This window comes from Myxocyprinus asiaticus, chromosome 13 (genome assembly GCF_019703515.2).
Source record: "Myxocyprinus asiaticus isolate MX2 ecotype Aquarium Trade chromosome 13, UBuf_Myxa_2, whole genome shotgun sequence".
Taxonomy (NCBI): Eukaryota; Metazoa; Chordata; class Actinopteri; order Cypriniformes; family Catostomidae; genus Myxocyprinus; species Myxocyprinus asiaticus.
In genome coordinates, this window is record NC_059356.1 from 40,186,035 (window position 1) to 40,207,894 (window position 21,860).

Genomic DNA, 21,860 nt, shown 5'->3' on the forward strand with positions numbered 1-21,860 from the left:
GAATTGTGAAAAACTGAGTTAAAATGTATTTGGCTAAGGTGAATGTAAATGTAATGTCTTCAACTCTATCTATCCATCCATCCATCCATCTATCTAGTCAAGTCAAGAAAGATTTATTGGCATGATTTTTAACATTTTACAATATATATATATATATTTTACATAATATATTTTAAGAATATAAATATACTATCTATCAATCCATCTGAATCAGATTTTATATATATATATATATAATTTTTGTGAAAATAATCTTTTTTTGTGCCACTACTGTGCAAACCTACCGTTGAATCGCTGCCCCGTTACCAATGTTCATATACCATACGGCCTTGTTGAAAGGGTTCAAACCTGCGATGCTGATGTGTGCTAGTGGTGATGAAGAGAGAGTAGGGCGCGCGCGGAGAGAGAGAGAGAGAGAGAGAGAGAGAGAGAGAGAGAGAGAGAGAGAGAGAGAGAGAGAGAGAGAGAGAGAGAGAGAGAGAGAGAGAGAGAGAGAGAGAGAGAGAGAGAGAGAGAGAGAGAGAGAGAGAGAGAGCGAGCGAGCGAGCGAGCAAGCGCGTCACAAGCTCATGGGGGGGAAATCAAGAGGGCGAAAACGGCTCGTGGACACAATGGATTCGCGAACAGAAGAATTTTGCGTTGATTAAAACACAGAGTCTTCGATGAACACGAGAAACAAGGTAAGCAAGGTGTTTTGAGAAGAGCGCGCGACACGTTATGTGCGTTATTTGTCGCGCTTTTCCTCATTTTCTTTGATTCCAGCGGTGAACAGTTATTCGGACGGCAGAGGATGCAGGAAGCGACGTCGCGAGTCGAGGCATCATTGCAGAAATTGGGGCCCGGTAGTTCCGCAGGGTCCTAATGTGATGTTTTGACAGGCTGCAGTTTTAATCTCTTGACACTTCTGCAGCGCAATTATCGGCGCAAACAATCTATTTATTTCAGATGTTAATTCGCAATTTGACCAGTCATACACAATATCTCGGTTCTATCCGGAATTAAAACGACAGCCGATTTTTCAAGTGCCTAAAGGCTGGCAGATTCATTCTGCCAAGATAAGTAATCTACTGACATTGATGTCTGACAATGATCAACAGTAGCAGTATGGGATCAATGCAAGTATGCATGGCATTTCCCAAGGATTCGCGAACCTTTTTGTTTTTAAAACAGATATCAAACGATTTGAGATTGTGTCTCGTTGATCTCGTTTACCTCTGACTGTTGAATGTTTCGTTCATGAAATGACTTCCTGTATCTGACACAAAGATCAATTTGATGCCTACAGAGATCATAAACCGTTACAAACGTGATCTGATCGCTATATTCGGATTGATTGTCCATGTTTGGCTGTCATTCTTAATAAAAAAAAAAATGTAGGCAGATATTTAAATGTATTTAATTTATAAGACTTTCTGTCTGTAAAATGCATATTTTGTGTTGAAGAAAATAACCCTGGTAGCACACGTACATAAGAACATGTATATTTTAGGTTGTTTGCTCATCTGCAGTACGTCTTTAAGACGTTTCTTCTCGGATGTCAATGAGACATTCAGCAGATGTCTTTGAGACGTTTATGATTTAGAACGTTTGTAAATCTGATCTTTTTTAAAATGTTTAGCAGATGTTCATTAGAATGTGATGCTTTCTGTATATTCTATAAAATATCTAAAACATCTAGGAGTTGTGCGATCTAGGTTGTTTGCTGATCTGCAACACAATTTAGACATTTTCTCTCGGATATTGAAATTACATTCAGCAGATGTCTTTGAGACGTTTATAATTTAGAATGCGATGCATTCCAGATGAATCGCTCTTAAACAGACATCTCGGAGATGCACGTGTGCTATCTGGGAAGTCAATTTTTATGTACTGTAAGTAAGATGTACGCTCATTTTCAAGGGAATTTCAAGGAAATTCATCTCTACGGATGCGTTTCAAGTCAATAGGTAAAATGTTTACTTAGTATTTTATTTTGTTAATATTTCAACGTAAAAAAAAACAGTGATGCTTAAATGTTAAAATTGAAAGTGACAGATTAAGAATCAGGCCTTTATTTTATTCGTTTACACCTGCACACATTGTACCATTTTTAAAGATGCATTCAGCCTTGAACTTACACTGACACCTAGTGGAGTGGATGCAGCGTCATTAAAATGCAATCGTTTTTCATCATTTTCAGTCAGCCATTTAAAATGAATGATTCACAGTCAGGCATGATTAATTTAATCCACGAGTTAAAGTGTCCAAAAACAGGGTTGTTACTGAGATTAAGCGAGTAGTATTCGACTGGTCATGTGATCCTAACATGGCAGCCCCCATGAGGGGACCCTCTCCTTGTAAAATAAAACAGCTTTCATAATGTTACTGATATGACAGGAGTCTTCATCTTATATGAGTGGTCATGATTTTTAACATGTGCTTCAGTATTTCTGTTGATGTCTTTAGAAGAAAAACTTATCTAATGAGGAAAAAAACACACTGAGTGCACCATTAAATGAACTCTAAATCTAAAGAGATTTAACTTTTCTGGCTTTATGACCCAGGGGTATCTGTGTTTCCAAGGCAGAGCTGTCAATGAATGCCCCAAAACCACTTTAGTGTTACTAGACATTTCCTGTTTATTCTATATTGTATATATGTACATAGCTGCTACTGTATATGAGCTTCTGTTTTAGTTGACAATTCAAGTTTATTTGTTTTCACTCTCTCTTTCCTGTGTTTTGCTCTGAATTTTATATCACAGGCTCATGAGGGGCTTTATTATTAATGCTGAAGTGTGTAATTTCTGCAACATTAGCACCACCAAAGTAATTGCAAAAATAAACATTGTTTTCAAACAGATTCCCAAATACACCCTAAATTTTCCATTGGTCGTACAAACAGAAATCATGAGTCAATGTTGTTGCGTCGGGCTGGACGGGTCAGTCAAACAGATCAAGATCTGAAAGCACCACATAGCCAGAAGTGTTTACATTTTTCAGGGAAATCAACCCACGAATGGTTAACTTAATTGTCTCTGCATATTAAATGGTATAGTATAGTATTTTAACATCGGAAAAATTACACGCATCAGCTTTAAGTATGTTATGCATTCTTGTCTCTTCTTCATACTTAATTTTCTCTTTTTCTGTTTTTTGCTGCTGATAATGTGGACTGATCTGTGAATGCTTCCCTACGTCTGCATCTTCACCTGGCATTCCTTCTTGCAAAAAGAAGTGGAAGCAGAGGGCTATGCCATTTCTGCTCATCTTTAGTGCTGTTTGATTAACCATGATGAAGACTGAACCCCCATCTGCAGCCAGTGGCAGCACTACCACCACCCTCGTAGTGCGAAGCGCATCTCCGCACAGAAATGCCTATGAGGCTGGAATTCAAGCTCTTAAGCCAGTAAAAAATCCCAGTGCTGCAAATGGAGAGGATGGGAAACCTCGACCACAGGGCCGGGGCCGCAGGTACGGCTCCAATGTGTACCGCATCAAGAACATGTTCATGCAGATGGGTTCTCCTGGGGATGAAGAGGATCCATCGAAGGCTAAAGCTCAAGACCAGGCGGTGCGACTGTCCCTCCCCAGAGCCAGCAGTCTGAATGAGAATGTGGACCACAGTGCGCTACTGAAACTCGGCGGAACTGTGTCAGAACGGGTTAGCCGCTTTGATGGAAAGACTGATGGTAGCGCCACCCATGGGACAAACGCAGGTTTATCCAAGCTTCAGGAAACACGGAAGATCTTTGAACAACGTCATCTCCAGGAGAAGCAGGCCGCAACTAACCGGATCCTGTTAAAGAAAGAGCGGGCATCAGGATTCCAAGATAGCCGTCTGGATGTTGTGGTTCGCTTTAATGGCAGTACTGAATCATTGGACAGGATGGACACAGGAGACTATCCCGCAGAAGCAGTGTCCCCTACGGTTAGCCAGCTGAGTGCTGTGTTTGAAAAAGCAGACCAGCGTAACAACCTCCACCGACCGTCCTCAACTTCCCCACTGCCCTTTCACAGTGTAAGCCCTACCCCGAGCAAAATCGAAGGAATAAACTCCAAAATCATCTCCAGAAAGGTGCGGGCCTTACCTACAACAGGGAATCAAGAAGAAGGAGCTCAGCATAAAGACCAGGAGGCTGGACTTGAGAGTCTGAAGACTAGGACAGCTACCCAATCTGAGGATGTCACCGCAGGTACAGATCTAGATAATTCCAGGTCAGAGGAGATCCAGGACGAGGTAAAGGAGTCCAAACCTGGTGAGCATGCAGGATCCATCGTGCTAGATGCAGGGAGTAGACTGGTGGAGGCGGATGTCCATGCCTCTCTGGAAAATGGGGAGGCCACCAGCAGCCATGAGCCTTCAGAACAAAGAGAGGAAATTGGACAGCCAGCAGGAGAGGCCTGCACTGAGGAGGACTTGCACAAAGAGGATATCTCTGAAGCTGACCTGGTTGACATCAGCGCGTACAGCGGCATCGGAGAGGACTCTGGCGGTAGTCAGCTGGATGAGGATGAGGAGGCAGAAGATGATGATGCTTACGAACCAGAATCCAGCTGTTCAGAAGTCCCCGGGCTGCCAGTAGAAGATGAACCACCCCCTAGCAGGAAGATTCGTTTCAGTACAAACCCTATCAAGGTGAGTGCCTAAAATGTGTGAAAGCAAAGATACTGTAGAAAGAGAGGATGCATTGTGTCCAGGTTCAATACAGGTCAAGCTCAATCGACAGCATTTGTGGCATGTTGAGTACAAATGAATATAATTTTGATTTGTTTCTCATTTATTCACAAAAAGCAAAAGGCCTGGTTATAGGAGGGCACTTACAATGGAAGCCACAAGACGTAAACATTATGTGTGTTAACATGAATTTAGTGTGATAAAATTGCTTACTAACCTTATCTGTGCAAAGTTTTATCTAATATGTAATGAATAATGTACAGTCAGCTGGTTGTTATCACAAAATAAACCCTGACAGGGTGATCAGGATCACGTCACGAAGTGGAGGGGTCTTTTATCACCCTGAAGGGGTTTATTTTGCGATAACAACTGCTGACTGGACATTATCCCGCTTACTATACTGCTACTAACCAAATAAATAAATACATGGACATAAAATATTGATTTGTGTTGAAATTATGCAATTATGTGACAAGAAAGTAATGGCTGAACAGCTGAAATCCACCTCCGGTTTGTGTCAGAGTTCTGTTGGTGTTTATTCTATGCAAATGACCGTTGACCACTCATTGTCCAGCTTATTGCTAGACTACTTGCCAAATAAACAAATAAATGGATGTGAAACATTGATTTGCATTGAAATCATGTAATTATGTGAGAAGAAAGAAATCGCTGAACAGCTGAAATTCACGTCCGGTTTTTCTGTTGGTATTTATTTAGCAATTAATGAACGTCTGACTGCTCATTATGCATCTTATTACATGTGTACTTGCCAAATAAATAAATAAATGCACATGAAACACTGATTTGAGTTGAAATTATTTGATTAGCTTACTTGTAGAGATCGCACAGTAATCCAAGAAGCAGGAAAGATGGCTCGCAAATACCCAGATGAGTGGTCTGATACATGGATGTGCGGTTGTTACTGTGAAATATCAAACTGCTAGATGGCGCCATATCTATTGCTCCATAATAATACCTAATATTGTAATGTAATAATAACAACGTAATGCCAGCAAACCCTGTTATCTTGTAAATGTCCTAAGACAGGTTATTGTTCCCTGATTTTGTCACTCTAAAGTCATGTTAACATATTAACATAGCATATTTAAAATTCACATTTTGTGGCTATACTTTTTAAACAGTGTGTTTTTAAATGTGTATGGACTGGTCCACATTCACTTCCATTGTAAATGCGCTTACTCTAACCACATATATATATATTTTTTTAAATAAACCAGGGACCAGCTGAATTTCTTTTTTTTTGCGGTTATCAACATTATGCCACAAATGCTTTTGATTGAGCTTATTGAACTCGGAAATTCCTTTAAACACATTAGTGTGTAATTTCAGTATACAGTACATTGCCATAAAAGCAATTTCAATTTTAGGCTGGAATAAATTGTGGCAGATTATAGCCACCATTTGTATAAAAAGTGTGGTTGGACAGAGTCTGGATGGATGCTGGACTAAGAATTTGCTTACAACACGATTTAAAAGCATGTCTTTCTTAGAAGCAATCTTAGAATGCATGTGTTTGTGCAATTCCAGATGAAAGTATCATTAGTTTGACGAAGAAGTAGTAGATGCTTTTGTTTCCTTCAATGTTCAGACTCTTTTATGAAGTGAAAAATGTTTCACTGCATGTAGTCACCTCCAGGCACCGTCAGCACTTCAATATAGCACACACAAGGCCACTGGCCCCCTCCAGCTGCTGAAGGCCCAATTCTGTAGGATTAAGAGCACACTGTCTCTTACTTTTTTCAGTTTATGCTGCAAACCACATGGTTAGAAAGGTGGTACACAGTAGCCTTTGCATGAGAGTCACATGGCTGTTTTCACTCTGTTTTTGCAACTCTTGCATATAGAATTATATTCTTGAAACTATAGTGGTACAAAACCAGTCATCTAACACTGAATTGCACAGCATACAGTACCAGAATTGCTTCTCTATAAACAACAATTGATATGAGCTAAATCTTCATTTCTCGTATCCCTTTACTCTAAATATATGAGCTCACTTCTTTAATGAATTCCAGAGGTTTCAAATTGGTCTCCGCAAACCATTTGGGCCATTTTACATTGCTGCTTGGCATCAGTCACTTGTGATGTAATTCTCAATTTTGTTGTGTTGACAGATAGATACAAAGCCTCAACTTTCTAAGAGTAGTGTAACATTGAATAGATAGTTTACAAAAATTCTGCCACCATTTACTCACCTCCTGCTGTTCCAAACCCCAATGACTTTCTTTCTTCTGTTGAACACAAAAGCAGATGTTTTGGGAGAATGACGGCCTTAGTGACCATTCGCTTTCATTGTATGGAAAAATTATGCAATGAAAGTGAATGGTCACTGAAGCTAATGTTCAACCTAACATCTCCTTTTGTGTTCCACACACACAAAAAGAAAGTCATTAGGGTTTGGAAGAATGTGAGGATGAGTAAATGATGACAAAATGTTCATTTGCAAATATTCAAGAAATTCTCCTCCAAATATTCATATAGCTATTGTGCATCCTGACAAAACACACGCACATACCCAAACACATCCAAAATGGCAAGGTGTTTTGCTCGGCAGTGCTAGATTCACATTATGGGAGTCACCAGCTCCCAATGGAGGCATACCAAAGAAATGCTGTATCAGAAGCACACACATGTTATCTCACTGACGTCAAGGGGATTTGATATCAGGGGGCGTGTCCTGCATTTCCAAATGGTCCATGGCACTGTCCCTCTTTGTTTTTATTCTAGAGATATTAGATATTAGCATATTTCAATTCACAGCAGAAATGATCATGTCAATAGCAAGTGGTTTAAAGAGAGCTACTTGATAAATTAGGAATCAAACCGTATTTTATGCTACAAATAGTTCTTGGTCTAACATTTATTTAATCTTGATTTTATTCTTCCAAAAATGAAACGTTTCTCATAATTTACTCACCCTATGATAGCCCAGGTGTCTATGACTTTCTTTCTTCAGTAGAGCACATTTGAAGAAAAAAATATATCTCAGCTCAGTAGATACTTGCAAGTGAATAGTGATCATACTTTTGAAGCTACAAAAAGAACAGACAGTTAGCGTAAACTTCATCCATATGACTCCAGCGGTTAAATTAATCGTCGACACGATCGCTTTTGGTGCAAAAAAGATCAAAATTATTTGATCAATATGTACTTTTTAACTATAAACCATCGCTTGCTTTCAGCAGCAGTATGTGCATTCACGAGAGCACTGAGTTCACGTGGGCTCTCGTGTGATGAATTCATGTTGGCATGTTACGGATGTAATCTCACGTTTTTCTCTCAGTTGAGACATCCAGGTGCACCATTTATTGTGAGAAAACAAACAGATACAAATACTGATCTAAACTAAAACCAACAAAGCTTCTGTACAGCATTCCTCCTTCTCAGTTGTGTCGCACGTGCTTCAGTTCTCACGTGAAAATGCCAACGCGATTACGTCACACGTGCATACTGCTGCTGACAGGAAGCGATGGTTAAAAGTTAAAAAGTACTTAAATATTTATCTTTTTCACACCAAAAGCGATTGTGTCACTTTAGAGGACATCAGTTTAACAGCTGGAGTCGTATGGATGGTGTTTACGCTAACTGTCTGTTCTTTTTGGAGCTTCAAAAGTTGGATCACCATCCACTTGCATTTTAAGGATCTACTGAGCTAAAATATTTTTCTGTTTTTCATCAAATGTGTTCTGCTGAAGAAAGAAAGTCATACACACCTGGGATGGCATGAGGGTGAGTAAATTGTTTTTAGAGAATTTTGGGGCCTGGGTAGCTCAGCGAGTAAAGACGCTGACTACCACCCATGGAGCTCACAAGTTCGAATCCCAGGGCGTGCTGAGTGACTCCAGCCAGATCTCCTAAGCAACCAAATTGGCCTGGTTGCTAGGGAAGGTAGAGTCACGTGGGGTAACCTCCTCGTGTTTGCTATAATGTGGTTCGCTCTCAGTGGGGCACGTGGTGAGTTGTGCGTGGATGACGCAGTGGATGGCACGAAGCCTCCACACGTGCTATGTCAACAAGCCATGTGATAAGATGTGTAGGTTGATGGTCTCAGACGCAGAGGCAACTGAGATTTGTCCTCTGTCACTATGCCACCACAAGGACTTAGAGTGCATTGGGAATTGGGCATTCCAAATTGGGGAGAAAAAATAAAATAAAATACATAATAAGAGAATTTTCATTTTTGGGTGAACTAACACTTTAAAGCTCTTGTATATTTTAAACATGGCCTCGTTAGTCCCTTAGTTCCTTCTGCTGACCACTACTGATCCTACAATACTGCTTGAGATAGACAAAGGCCTATTATACCACTTGTGGAGTGTGTGTGTGTGTGTGTGTTTGTGTAAATGTGAATGCTGTGACAATTTTTGTAATGTACTATCTGTTGTAGGTATGTATTATGTACTGTAGATAGGTAGTTTGTGGTTAATGGTAGACTGTGCATACAGTTGCTCCAAAATAAATTTGGAGACTCAGACATGCTTATAAAAATATGAATGGCATTTCATTCGATTTTTCAAGGAAAATACTTAACAAAAAAGTTTTTTAAAAAGTTGAAATGTTAAAACAATTGATACACTGTTCAAAATAAAGACAAAAAAGTATTTGGGCACATTTTAGTTGTCAAATTTAGCAGAAATTGGAACACATCTGTATTTAATTTGATGAACGTTGTCTGCGACAACATCTGTGTGAACTTGAGGGGAACGGGCATCATACATTCACAAAAAAAGACCTTGGGACAAATTAAAAGTTAAAAAGGTCTTTAAAAGTAATTGCAAAAATGGCAGTGAATGTAGTTCTGAGTAAAGCTCTAGCATCATTTCTTTGCACATGCCACTTGGGTTGATTGGTTTGACAATTAGTTAACTAATGCAATGACATTCATACATTTATACATGTGGCTTTATAAGTGTCCAAATACTTTTTGCAGCCATTATACATATTTATTTAAGTTTAAGAAAGAGAGACAGGGAAAAGATACAATGTCATCTTCTGAAATGTCGACTGTTGTTTACATGTTAATGGTGTTGCCTGTTGCTTGCATGAATATTCAGTGTTTATTGTACTGCTTGTATTCTCGTTGATGGTTTGCATTTTTGTTCACATCTAGTTTATAGACTGGCCTTGTTATTAAGAGTCCAGACAGATGTGGGTAGACTCTCTTATCCGTTCAAAGACAGGAAGAACTCCAGCAATTTCAGGAGAAGGAGGCAGGTTTTTTGGGGCTGTTGGTGGAAGTTTCCTTTCAACATTGTATTGCAATTCATTTCAGAAGTGAAATGTTCTGGATTTAGATTCAGTCAGATCCTAAAAGAGTAATAGAAAGTCAAAGTTCTTACTCCGATTTAGCAACTGGAAGAAAAGCAGTATAGAGGAAGTGCTATTAAAGCTTACTTGTGTCTCAGACTAAAACTGTGAAATTGGTCCTTTTGAGACTAAACTGTACAATTTGTGCACCTCTAGTGGACCAAATGTAATTGCAAAAAATAATGACAGATTTCCCAAACACTTCAAGTGCCTCTTTTGCCCTGCACTCCATCTACTTTTGTTTGGACAGTTAGTCCTGCCCTAAACTCAAGAGACATTCAGAAAGTTTACATGCACTTTAAAAGATCGATTTCGGTCAGACTGAAACAATAATTTGTTTTTTTGTTTGTTTTTAGTAATGCTTTAGTCCGACTGAAGTCGCTTTTGAGAAGTCGGACTAACAGACCTAAATAATGTAAATAGATCGACTTTGTCTAGCTTGCATACACGTTAATCATACCACACTTGGCCTTGCTGTTGTGTGCTCTTGTGTGCAATGCTTGAAAAACGTGCAAATTGTATTTTAACACTTCCTCAGCTGACGTCCTTTCGTTAAATATTTGGTTACACATCGTGTCATGAAAACTTGGACAGACGGATGAGGACCGTAGCATGACTGTGTAAAAACTAGGGGTGTGACGAGATCTTGTGCCCCCGCCACTTTTAAATTGTTTGTGTGGCAGCATTTAAGGTACCCAGTGGAAACAATAAACGGTGACAGAGTGACAGCCAAGACACGAACAAAGGCTGTGTCTCGTTTTGAAGGCTGTGTCCTCCGGAGGTCGCATTTATCGGGCGCATACGTCATCGAGGCTGTCTCATTTCATTTTTTTCGATGAAGTGTGCGGCCGACAAATGCGACCTCCGGAGGATGCAGCCTTCCAAATGAGTCACAGCCAATATGTAAGCACTGTAAGAAAATAGTGCCATACACCGTGGCTAACACAAGCACTATGCAAAGACACCTATAGAACCACCGTAGCTCTCAACTAAAATCAGCCAGGTCTGAAGAGACTCATGTGAAATCATACAGGAGAGAAGCCAGTCAGTTGAGTTTGTGGCAAAACCTTTTACAGTGCTTGCATATTGTTCTGTCTTTTTCTGCATATGATAATTCATACTCAGAAAGTAGAACTGAAGTGATTTTCATTACAAGATGATTAGTTAAAACATTTCAAAATGCACCTGCATTTTTTTTGCATTTTGTGACTTTCAGTCGATTAAAAGACTATTTTTCCAGCCATATACACTACTGGTCAAAAGTTTTGAAACACTTGCCTGAAATGTTTCTCATGATCTTAAAAATCTTTTGATCTGAAGGCGTATGCTTAAATGTTTGAAATTAGTTTTGTAGACAAAAATATAATTGTGCCACCATATTAATTTATTTCATTATAAAACTAAAATTTATTTAAAAAAAAGTTTTTGAAATTGATAACTTGGACCAAATAATAAAGAAAAGCATCTATATGCCCAATATATAGATGGGAACTCCTTCAATACTGTTTAAAAATCATCCCAGGGTGATACATCTAGAAGTTGGTTGAGAAAATGTCAAGAGTACATGTCTGTAAATTCTAGGCAAAGGGTGACTTCTTTGAAGATGCTAAAATATAACACACTTTTGATTTATTTTGGATTTTGTTTAGTCACAACATAATTCCCATTGTTCCATTTATGTTATTCCATAGTTTTGATGACTTTACTATTATTCTAAAATGTGAAGGAAAAAAATGTAATAAAGAATGAGTGTTTCAAAATTTTGACCGGTAGTGTGTATAGTGTTAAAATATCGTCTCGTCTCGTTCTCGTGAACCCAGTATTGTGTATCGTCTCATCTCGTGATCTAAGTGTATCGTCACACCCCTAGTAAAAACCCATTGTAGCTTGATTATAACTGGGCATGTAAATGTACTGAGTGTTGACATGTCCTCTCAAATAAAGAGAAACATCATAGAGCCACAATATTTACACTATTCTTGAAAATCAACCTACAAATTGCTTACTTGAAATTGTCTCTGCACATTAAGGTTGCGTAGGGAAAAAAGTATTTTATAATTATTATATTATTATTGTTATAAGGACTGAAGGCATATTGATAGGAAAAATAGGCCAAAACAGGATCTACCACAGCATAAAATTGCACTCAAATGTTGATGTTTGACTATATCAAATAGCTGTTGAATGTGCACCCTTTTAGATTGTCTCAGCCTGCAAATGTGTGCTTTAGCAGCCATTCAACCTAAACAGATTGAGTCCATTCCTGCAGCTAAAAATAGTGAAAAATCCAGTGAAAAAGTCTTGCACTACAGGTGGTGCTAGAGCTTTCTCAGGATTAAGGTAGCTGTGCATTAAGGTATTCATGCCATAACACAAGCAATAATGGTGCTGCTGTGTGGTGTTGTTGACGTGTTGTTGAATGAGGCCCAATATCAGGGTTAAGCAGGAAACTGAGGGGAAAAGGCAATGCTGTCTTAAAGGGACAGTGCATTTTTTTGTTGTTGTTGTTGTTTTTTTTTTTGGAGTGGTTGAAATCCATGGAAACATCTGCTTGGTTGCCTCCAAGCTCTCTTGCAAAGAAAGATGTTGAGTGGCTTGTTAGAATCAAAGTACAGCTCAAATGACAACTAATGAAGCATGGCATCATACTTTAACAACCCACTTTTGTTCTCCAGTGACAGAAGTAATGCAGCATTCTTCAGATTCCACAGCAGATCTAAAGGGCTGCTGAGCATAATGAATAGGGCTGAGTTTATCAAATATTTAGGATATATTCTAAATTATTTGGTCGGTGATGTCAAATTAACCAACATCATCAATATTAGGATGATTTTAATGTACTTTGTGGTCATTAAGTTTCCTAAAGTTGGTCAGTTTCGCTAAGACGGACATATTTTATTAGCGTCTCTGATTTACTGTAATCCTCAAAAGCAAAAATGCAGATAGTGTTGGCAAGTTCGATTTACTTCAATAAATCAGTGCTTTCGCACTGTTTATTTCATCTAATTGGTTCAAAGTACAGCTTAAATGATTTGTTTGTGTCATCGGCCAGTATTTTCACTCAGTTTTTCGTGTGTAGGCCTGTGGTGATTATTAAATATAGTCTGATCGCGGTTATTTGATCTAACCGTGGTTATTAGAAAGAACAGCGATTATTGCGCATTCAAATCAATTTTACCGTCCAATTTTGTGTGTCTCATTTTCTGATGTTTTTGCTTTATGTGAGCACTCCAGCTGAACTCGTACTGTCTCACTGACCTGCACCCAGAGCAGCTTCTGAATCGTGCCATACTCCAGCGAAAATATAAGCGAGGATTTTGATAGGGAAACTTCTGAAAACAACTGAAAATTGACATGGAGTAAAATATCGTCTTGGGATTTTGACGGTCGAAATTGAGATTGTTCAAATGAAGATAGCAGTTAATCCTGAAAATCAATATTTTTGCCCAGCCCTAGTCCAAACACTGAACTTCATCAAGCTCTAATTTAAGATATATAGTGTTGCCCAGCCCTAAAATATTAGACTGTATGTACGTTATCTTTCAGTTGCATCTTAGAACCATCCTAGCATTGTCTTCATGTGGTCAGATGTCAAACAGTTAAATTGCACAAATCAGTGTTGTGTTTATGCTATTTGCCCCTCTAGTCATTTTGCAATAACCCCAGTTTTCAGCCTCGAAGGTGTCAGGGTTGCCAAAGCAAGCCTGTTAGTTTGCCAGAACTATAACCACCCACCTTCCAATTAAACAAATGCTGTATAGCAATCCATTCATGTATATTGATTGAGAAAGACAGAGAGGTTGTTAGGCTAGCTGAATTATATACTTGCAAGCTGGGGGAGGACTGTTTAAATCCTATTGGACCTTTGGCTGGCTTTTGGTGAGGTTATTGATTGATGTATGGCCTCATTTTGTTAAACAGTTCCCACCGCCCATCGCCTCAGTCAATGGCTAGCCTGAGTGCTGCATATCAGACCCAGGGCCTTGGCAGAAGGCAGTAAAAAAAAATAATAATAATAATAATATATATATATATATATATATATATATATATATATATATATATATATATATATATATATATATATATATATACTGGTGGCCAAACGTTTGGAATAATGTACAGATTATGCTGTTTCGGAAGGAAATTGGTACTTTAATTCACCAAAGTGGCATTCAACTGATCACAAAGTATAGTCAGGACAGTACTGATGTAAAAAACAGCACCATCACTATTTGAAAAAATGTCATTTTTGATCAAATCCAGACAGGCCCATTTCTAGCAGCAATCACTCCAACACCTTATCCTTGAATAATCATGCTAAATTGCTAATTTGGTACTAGAAAATCACTTGCCATTATATCAAACACAGTTGAAAGCTATTTGGTTTGTTAAATGAAGCTTAACTTTGTCTTTGTGTTTGTTTTTGAGTTGCCACAGTATGCAGTAGACTGGCATGTCTTAAGGTCAATATTAGGTCAAAAAGGGCAAAAAAGAAACATCTTTCTCTAGAAACTCATCAGTCAATTATTGTTTTGAGGAATGAAGGCTAGACAATGCTTGAAATTGCCAAAAAATCCCAGAAGATCAGCAGTTACAGAAATACTCAAACCAGCCCATCTGGCACCAACAATCATGCCGTGGTCCAAATCACTAAGAATGTTTTTTTTCCCCATTCTGATGGCTGATGTGAACATTAACTGAAGCTCCTGACCCGTATCTGCATGATTTTATGCACTGCACTGCTGCCAAACTATTGGCTGATTAGATAATCGTATGGATGATTGTTGGTGCCAGATGGGCTTGTTTGAGTAATTCTGTAACTGCTGATCTCCTGGGATTTTCATACACAACAGTCTCTAGAATTTACTCCGAATGGTGCTAAAAAATAAATAAAAAAAAAAACAGTGAGCGGCAGTTCTGTGGACAGAAATGGCTTGTTGATGAGAGAGGTCAACAGAGAATGGCCAGACTGGTTTGAACTGACAAAGTCTACGGTAACTCAGATAACCGCTCTGTACAATTGTGGTGAGAAGAATAGCACCTCAGAATGCTGTTATGAGATGGGGGTTGGCGCTGATTTGGCGGCACGAGGGGGACCTACACAATATTAGGCAGGTGGTTTTAATGTTGTGGCTGATTGGTGTGTATATTATATATATACATATATATATATATATATATATATATATATATATATATACTGTACTCAATTACTCACCCTCATGTTCTTTCAGATGTGTTCCACGGAAGAGAGAAAGTCATACAGGTTTAAAAGAACAGGAGGGTGATTAAATCATGTCTCCCTCTCTTTCTTTGTGCTGGAATTTTAAACAGTTTGAGTCGATTCCTGGGAAAAACAGGGGCTTAAGTCCCAGACAAGCTAGGTCAGCTATTTTGAGAAAGACGGGACATGATTATTATAACATTTTAATCTGAATTTGGGATAAAAAAGTCTGGAGTACTTAATACAGTCCCTGAAATTTGATATGGATCAAATACAGCCCATTTGTCCCTCTTTAGAAGCATTTAAAGAAATTGCATCTACATTTCAGATTTGGATCGTGGATTATTGTATTGATGTTTAAACACCTTATTCGCTTTGTTCTAGGCTTCTTGTTGCTGTGTAAAATATTAACAATTAAGGTTAAACTTCTTCCTATAAGTGTTTGTTTAAAGGTATAGTTCACCCAAAAATGAAAATTTGCTGATAATTTACTCACCCTCAGGCCATCCAAGATGTATCTGAGTTTCTTTCTTCATCAAAACAGAATTTAAGACTTTTAGGATTTCATTTCAGGTAGGGACGCACCGATACCACTTTTTCTCTTACGATCCGATCCGATTCCGATATCGGAAGTCTCAGTATCGGCCGATACCGATCCCGATCTGATACCAGTGTTGTTTTTTGCATAATCAGTTTAGAATATCTTTACATTATTGTGTGGAACTAATTGGGTGTGCTCTTTAATATGTAAAGAAACACAAACCTCTAACTACGCATTATTTCAATATAAATGTATAGCTTATTAAGAAAAACTTTATTGTTAACAAGTATACTGGTAATTCAGTAATTCTAGTATAAGTTATCAGTAGAAAAGAAGCCAAATTATTATATATTTTCTTTTTTTTTCAACTTGTATCTGGACTTTAAAGGATTTAGATCTGTTTTTTGTTCAGTTTAGTTGTAAGACATAGTCCACTTTTCATTCACAAAGTTATTTTTTGGAACCCATTCAGCTTAAATATTATTATAATTTGTAAACAAATGATAATAATAATAATAATATATTATAATAGTAATATACAGTACTATATCTCAATCGTGCACCTTTTGTCACGGATCCATGCGGTCTCTTTCTTCCTCACTGCCATCACAGCGCTCACTCTCCCCTGAGTTCTGATTACACGCACCTGCATATCATTAGTGGCTAATCAAGGACTGCATATATACCCCGCTTTCACACACACTCTTTGTCTGTTCTCATCGATAGTAACTCTGAGACTCCACACCTTTCTACTGTGTCAAACATACCTGTGTCTTCATTATTGCCTTTAAGTATCATAAGACTATTGTGAGTTATCTGTTCATCGGGTCTATACCCTGACTGGATATTACTCACCTGCTGTTTGCCACTCTGCTCAACTGGATTTACTCACATGATGTTTACATCACTGTTTCAATCATCTGTTCAATAAACCCTGCTACTGAGTTCACATCTCTGCCTCTGTGACACCTTTAACTTTTAAACCCTCACGCTTTTATTTTGACATTCTAAACTCTCCAGGAAGTCCTGTGTGTGTCTGTTTGTAGACAAGTTCACAGTAGTTTAATTCGCTTCTTATTCAAATTCTGGAAAAAAAAGCACCTCCAATCCAATTCTAAATTCATATTTTAAGTGAACCGAACTATTGAGCATCTACATCTGAGATGTTGTTCGTGAGTAGCGCTCAAATATTGCGCACAGCGTGAAGGCAAAAAATTGCCACGGGTGTGTGTGTGTAAACAGAGCAGCGCCATTCAATAACGCGCTGGAGCTGCGCGTGCATTTTATATATTTACTTATTAAACAGACTTTTGTGATTCACAGAGCTATTTCACATCTTCAAGTGGCTTTGAATAAAATGCACGAGTCATACGAACTACTTTAATTGTGTTTTAATGGTTCTTTTATGTCATCTTTTGAGCTTGACAGTAACGAACATGACTAACACTCAGTATCGGATTTGGATCGGGCTCATCGGACCGATACCTGATCCATTTAAAAACGTCAGTATCGGAGCCGATACCGATCCAGGTATCGGATTGGTGCATCCCTAATTTCAGGCCTTCTCCTCTAAACAATGCAAGTGAATGTCCTCCGTTTTTTGAAGGTCCAAAATGCATATTTAGGGTGCATCAAAATATACCACACGACTCCAGAAGAAATAAAGTTCTTCTGAATGCAAACAATTGATTATTTTGAGAAACAAAACAATACTTATATACTTTTTAACTACAAATGATCGCTTCTGTACATCTCTGTGATGTGCGCTCATGAGAGGGGTGACGTAAGATCGTTGGTAAGGTCACGCCTCACGTGGAGGAGGAGTCAGGAAGCGCGTCATTGTTTACATTGGTTTTTTTTATTATTATTTGGAAATTATTTTTCATTTTATTTTATATTGTTCTGAAATTGTTTTGGACTGTTTTGGTTTGTGAATGGCGCTTGGTCTGTGGTCTGCAAGTTTATCTTGTAAACAGTGACGCGCTTCCTGACTCCTCCACGTGACGCGTGACCTTACCAACGAGCTTACGTCATCCCTCTCATGAGCGCACGTCACAGAGATGTACGGAAGCGAACATTTGTAGTTAAAAGTATATAAGTATTGTTTTGATTCTCAAAATAATCAATCGTTTGGGTTCAGAAGAACTTTATTTGTCTACTGGAGTCGTGTGGATTATTTTGATGCACCCTAAATATGCATTTTGGACCGAGTACATTCACTTGCATTGTTTAGAGGAGGAGGCCTGAAATGAAATCCAAAAAGTCTTAAATTCTTCAACAATTTTAACGTGGTAATATTCAAGCCAATTTTGAATACTTTTCTTTGGGAGTTAGGATGACATTTATCTGGCATTTTTTTATAATTTGTCCTGCATTGTCCTTCTATATTCTATGTGCACTTTGAGAAAAGCTCGTTAAAAGTGGCTCGCATGTTCATTTAAGAATTTGTGTTGTTTAGCGCTGGGTTCAGGTCCTCAGGTTCCGCTGTGAGCGTGCTTCTCTCATGGTTTTCAGAACATTTAACGGATGTCAGTGACCACGTTTACATGCAACGGTTTATTCCAGAGTTATTGTCGAAAGCGATGTTTTTAAACGTCATGTAAATGAGAACACCGGTTTCCTTATGCCATTTAAGGGATTAAGAGAAAGCGGTTTAACACACCTAGGCTTCTGCCGGAGAACGCAGCTTATGTGGCCATGTAAATGCATAAGCGTACCATTCTAGTCAATTTTTAAAAAAGTGCGCATGCGAGTTGAACAGACTGGATAACCAATGTCATGGGAAGGAGCAACATCATATCAACAAGTCAACACAGTGGGAAGAATAAATTTTTTTTTTGGCAGTACAGTGGGAAAAGTACATATACTGTAAAATATACACATTTATACACACCAATTTAAAATATTGTCTGCTGTCCCTCACGTCTGCATATATGTGCTCGAGTACTTTGGGGGAATCCCAGAGTTTTATGTTAGAGGGAAACCCCACTATTGCAGCACAATTCCCCTGCAGGTCACGATGGAAGTTAAGGAAACAAACACAGCAACAATTCTGGAATATCTGGAAACAAAGTGAAGTAACAGAGAATAAAACAGCAAAGTCTTCCTTGGATGCCATGTTTGTTATTTACACAAGCATCACAGGGAAATGCTTACTGACCGAGCCACATGTATACGGGAGTAAAGAGAAAGCAACAAACACAGTGCATATAAACACATATGCCGATTTCAAGTCTCACGCAGCTTTCTCGCAGTAAAAGGCTTTCTGGTGTACATGTAAACTAGCTCAATATTTTCACTGAAAAAATGACATTTGGGTTGTTTCTCATCAAATTCTATTGTATGCCTTTAGAAGATTTGGAAAATGTTACAATCAAGTCACATGGACTACTTGTATGATACTTATGGTTCCTTTTTTAAGCTTTAAAGTCCCTATCATCTGCCATTGTATGGAAAAGACGGACCGGAATAGTCATTAAAAATTTTCCTTTTGTGTTCAACATAAGTAAGACAGTCATATATTTTTGGAACAACTTGAGAGTGAGTAAATGATGACAGAATTATTATTATTATTTATTTATTTATTTTTTTTTTTTGTGAACTATCCCTTTAGGTACAAAACATTGGGCACAATGGGCTCAAATTAAGGATTACTTCCCATTTCCTCCATTTGATTCTCTCTGTTCGGTCAGATTGATTCTTCAGGTGTTTCTCAGTGACCTAAGGTCGGTCTGGTTATTTTTGCTCCTGGGGAGAGAGGGTGTATTTACTAATAGAGGTCAGATATGCTACTGTCTTTGACCAAAGAGACAGCACCCTCCAACTTTGCCAAATGTTTGTCTTTTCTTATTGTCTTGTGCTCAAAGCCATTATCACATTCTGCTCTGAGCCATTATGTGATGTTTATCTTTTTATGAATCAGCTCTGCATCCTGTAATAGCTTCACCATCTTAAAAACCTCTCCCATTTTGGCATAAAGGGACTGTCTTGGTATGAGACATATACATTAGTATTTGAAATTGCTATATAGCAAGACAAGTAATGGCATAATTGGGTTGCCAAAGCAGTTTTACACAATATTTATAATAATGGACTGTAAAAAAAAAAAAAGATTTTATAATAATAATAATTGTATTTACTTATCACACATTATACATTTGCACATATACAGTGAAATTCTTTTTTTCACATATCCCAGCTAAGCTGGGGTCAGAGTGCAGGGTCAGCCATGATATGGTGCCCCTGGAGCAGATAGGGTCAAGGGCCTTGGTCAAGGGCCCAACAGTGGCATCTTGGCAGTGCTGGGGCTTGACCCCAACCTTCTGAACAGTAACCCAGAGCCTTAACTGTTGAGCCACCACTACATAAATGTCTATAAATGTCTGTTATGATGATAAATTATATAGACCCTTCTCTGTCTCTACTTGTTTATCATTTTTTTTATATTTTGTTCAACTTACAGAAAATCAACATGGTATCACCATGTTTTTTGGGCATGGTAGCCTGGTAATAATATCCTTGGAACACGTCTCTAGCTCTCTTCGTGAAGGAGGAGGTGGGAGCCGGATAAACAATCCACGTAGTCTTTTATTGAGTACACTTTTCAGCTTATTAGCATATTATACCACCACTCTGCCATTGTACCACTACAGTATATTTTTAATGAGGCTCAGTTTTGATGTAAATCATTATAGAGCTTTTAAATTTGGCAGCTTGTATGCCTTTGTTTTGTGTTTTTTTTTTCTCCCCAATTTGGAATGCCCAATTCCCAATATGCTCTAGGTCCTCGTGGTGGCGTAGTGACGGAGGACAAATCTCAGTTGCCTCTGCGTCTGAGACCGTCATCCACGCATCTTATCATGTGGCTTTTTGAGCACGTTACCGCGATAACATAGCGCGTGTGGAGGCTTCACGCTATTTTCCGCGACATCCACGCACAACTCACCATGTGCCCCACCGAGAGCAAGAACCACATTATAGTGACCACGAGGAGGTTACCCCACGTGACTCTACCCTCCCTAGCAACTGGGCCAATTTGGTTGCTTAGGAGACCTGGCTGGAGTCACTCAGCACGCCCTGGATTCAAGCTCGTGACTTCAGGGTTGGTAGTCAGCGTCAGTACTCGCTAAGCTACCCAGGCCCCCCTGCTTGTATGCCTTTGTTGAGCTGAAATGTCTTGTCTTGAATTTTAAATTTTTTGTCTCTTTAAGCAGCGAGTCTTTTATATGTATGGCATCTTCTCACAGGCCTGTCGGTTTATCTCATTTTACTCAAGATGTGGTGGTGAAGTTTAGTCAACAGCACAGTGAATCCCAAAATCCTCTTTTGGACATCAGTGTTTTGTCATCATCAGCATTCAGCCAAGTGATTCTTGTCTTGATGCTCGAGTGAAGCATTTAACCTTTAGAAGCAGAGAGCAAATTTCTGTTTGTACTCAAAGAAACATTATGGCTACAGACAACAAAGAACTGTATTAAAAATCTAGGCTGTCGATTTAGTGTTAATTCAGTGCAATTCATTATTTAAAAAAATAGAGCTTTAAAAAAAATGTATACGGTTAATCATGCCCCCTGACCATATGCAAATTACTTAATAATTAATTTTTCAATTCAAGCTTGAAGTACTGCCTTAATGCTTTTGTGAGTCCCAGTCACTGAGGCAGTCACCACAACTCCAGCTGTACAGGCTACAAACCGACAGCAGGACAAAAAACAGCAAAATGCAGGTGTCTTGAGATGTTATTTATAGTTTCCAACTGTATTTCCGTTGACAAAGCATCCTGTATATGTAGCATTTATGTCTAGAGACATGGAAAAACAATGAAAAACGATAGCCATTGTGAGAAGTTCCAAAAGCATTTGTCTGATGCATGTGTACATAGACCAACAAAAATAGCACCTGCAAAAATGTAGGGCCTGAACCTACAACCTTTCAGTTACTGGTCCAGACCTTTACCCACTAGGTTACACCACCCCGTATGTTGTTCTGTCAAGTGTAACAATTCTGCATGTAGGTAAGCTTTGTGCAACTAAAAGCCTAATCACTCAGCAGTGCTCACTAAAGGCAATGCATTTGTTGTTTGCCTGAGTTTCCAAAGCTCTAAAATTA

The 21,860-nt window shown here is 38.6% G+C and overlaps 1 protein-coding gene across 2 annotated transcripts in view; it reads left to right on the forward strand.

The window, feature by feature from the left end:
• The first annotated feature begins 530 nt into the window (after nt 1-530).
• LOC127450874 (neurabin-2-like) overlaps nt 531-21,860 on the forward strand; it is an 82,471-nt gene continuing 61,141 nt past the window's right edge. The window contains exons 1-2 of one of the 2 annotated variants that reach the window (XM_051715315.1): nt 531-680; nt 3,214-4,617. In XM_051715315.1, coding sequence (XP_051571275.1) covers nt 3,271-4,617 — 1,347 coding nt within the window. In that variant the 5' untranslated portion in view covers nt 531-680; nt 3,214-3,270. The remainder of the gene's footprint in view (nt 681-3,213; nt 4,618-21,860) is intronic. The other variant, XM_051715316.1, reaches the window with a different exon arrangement.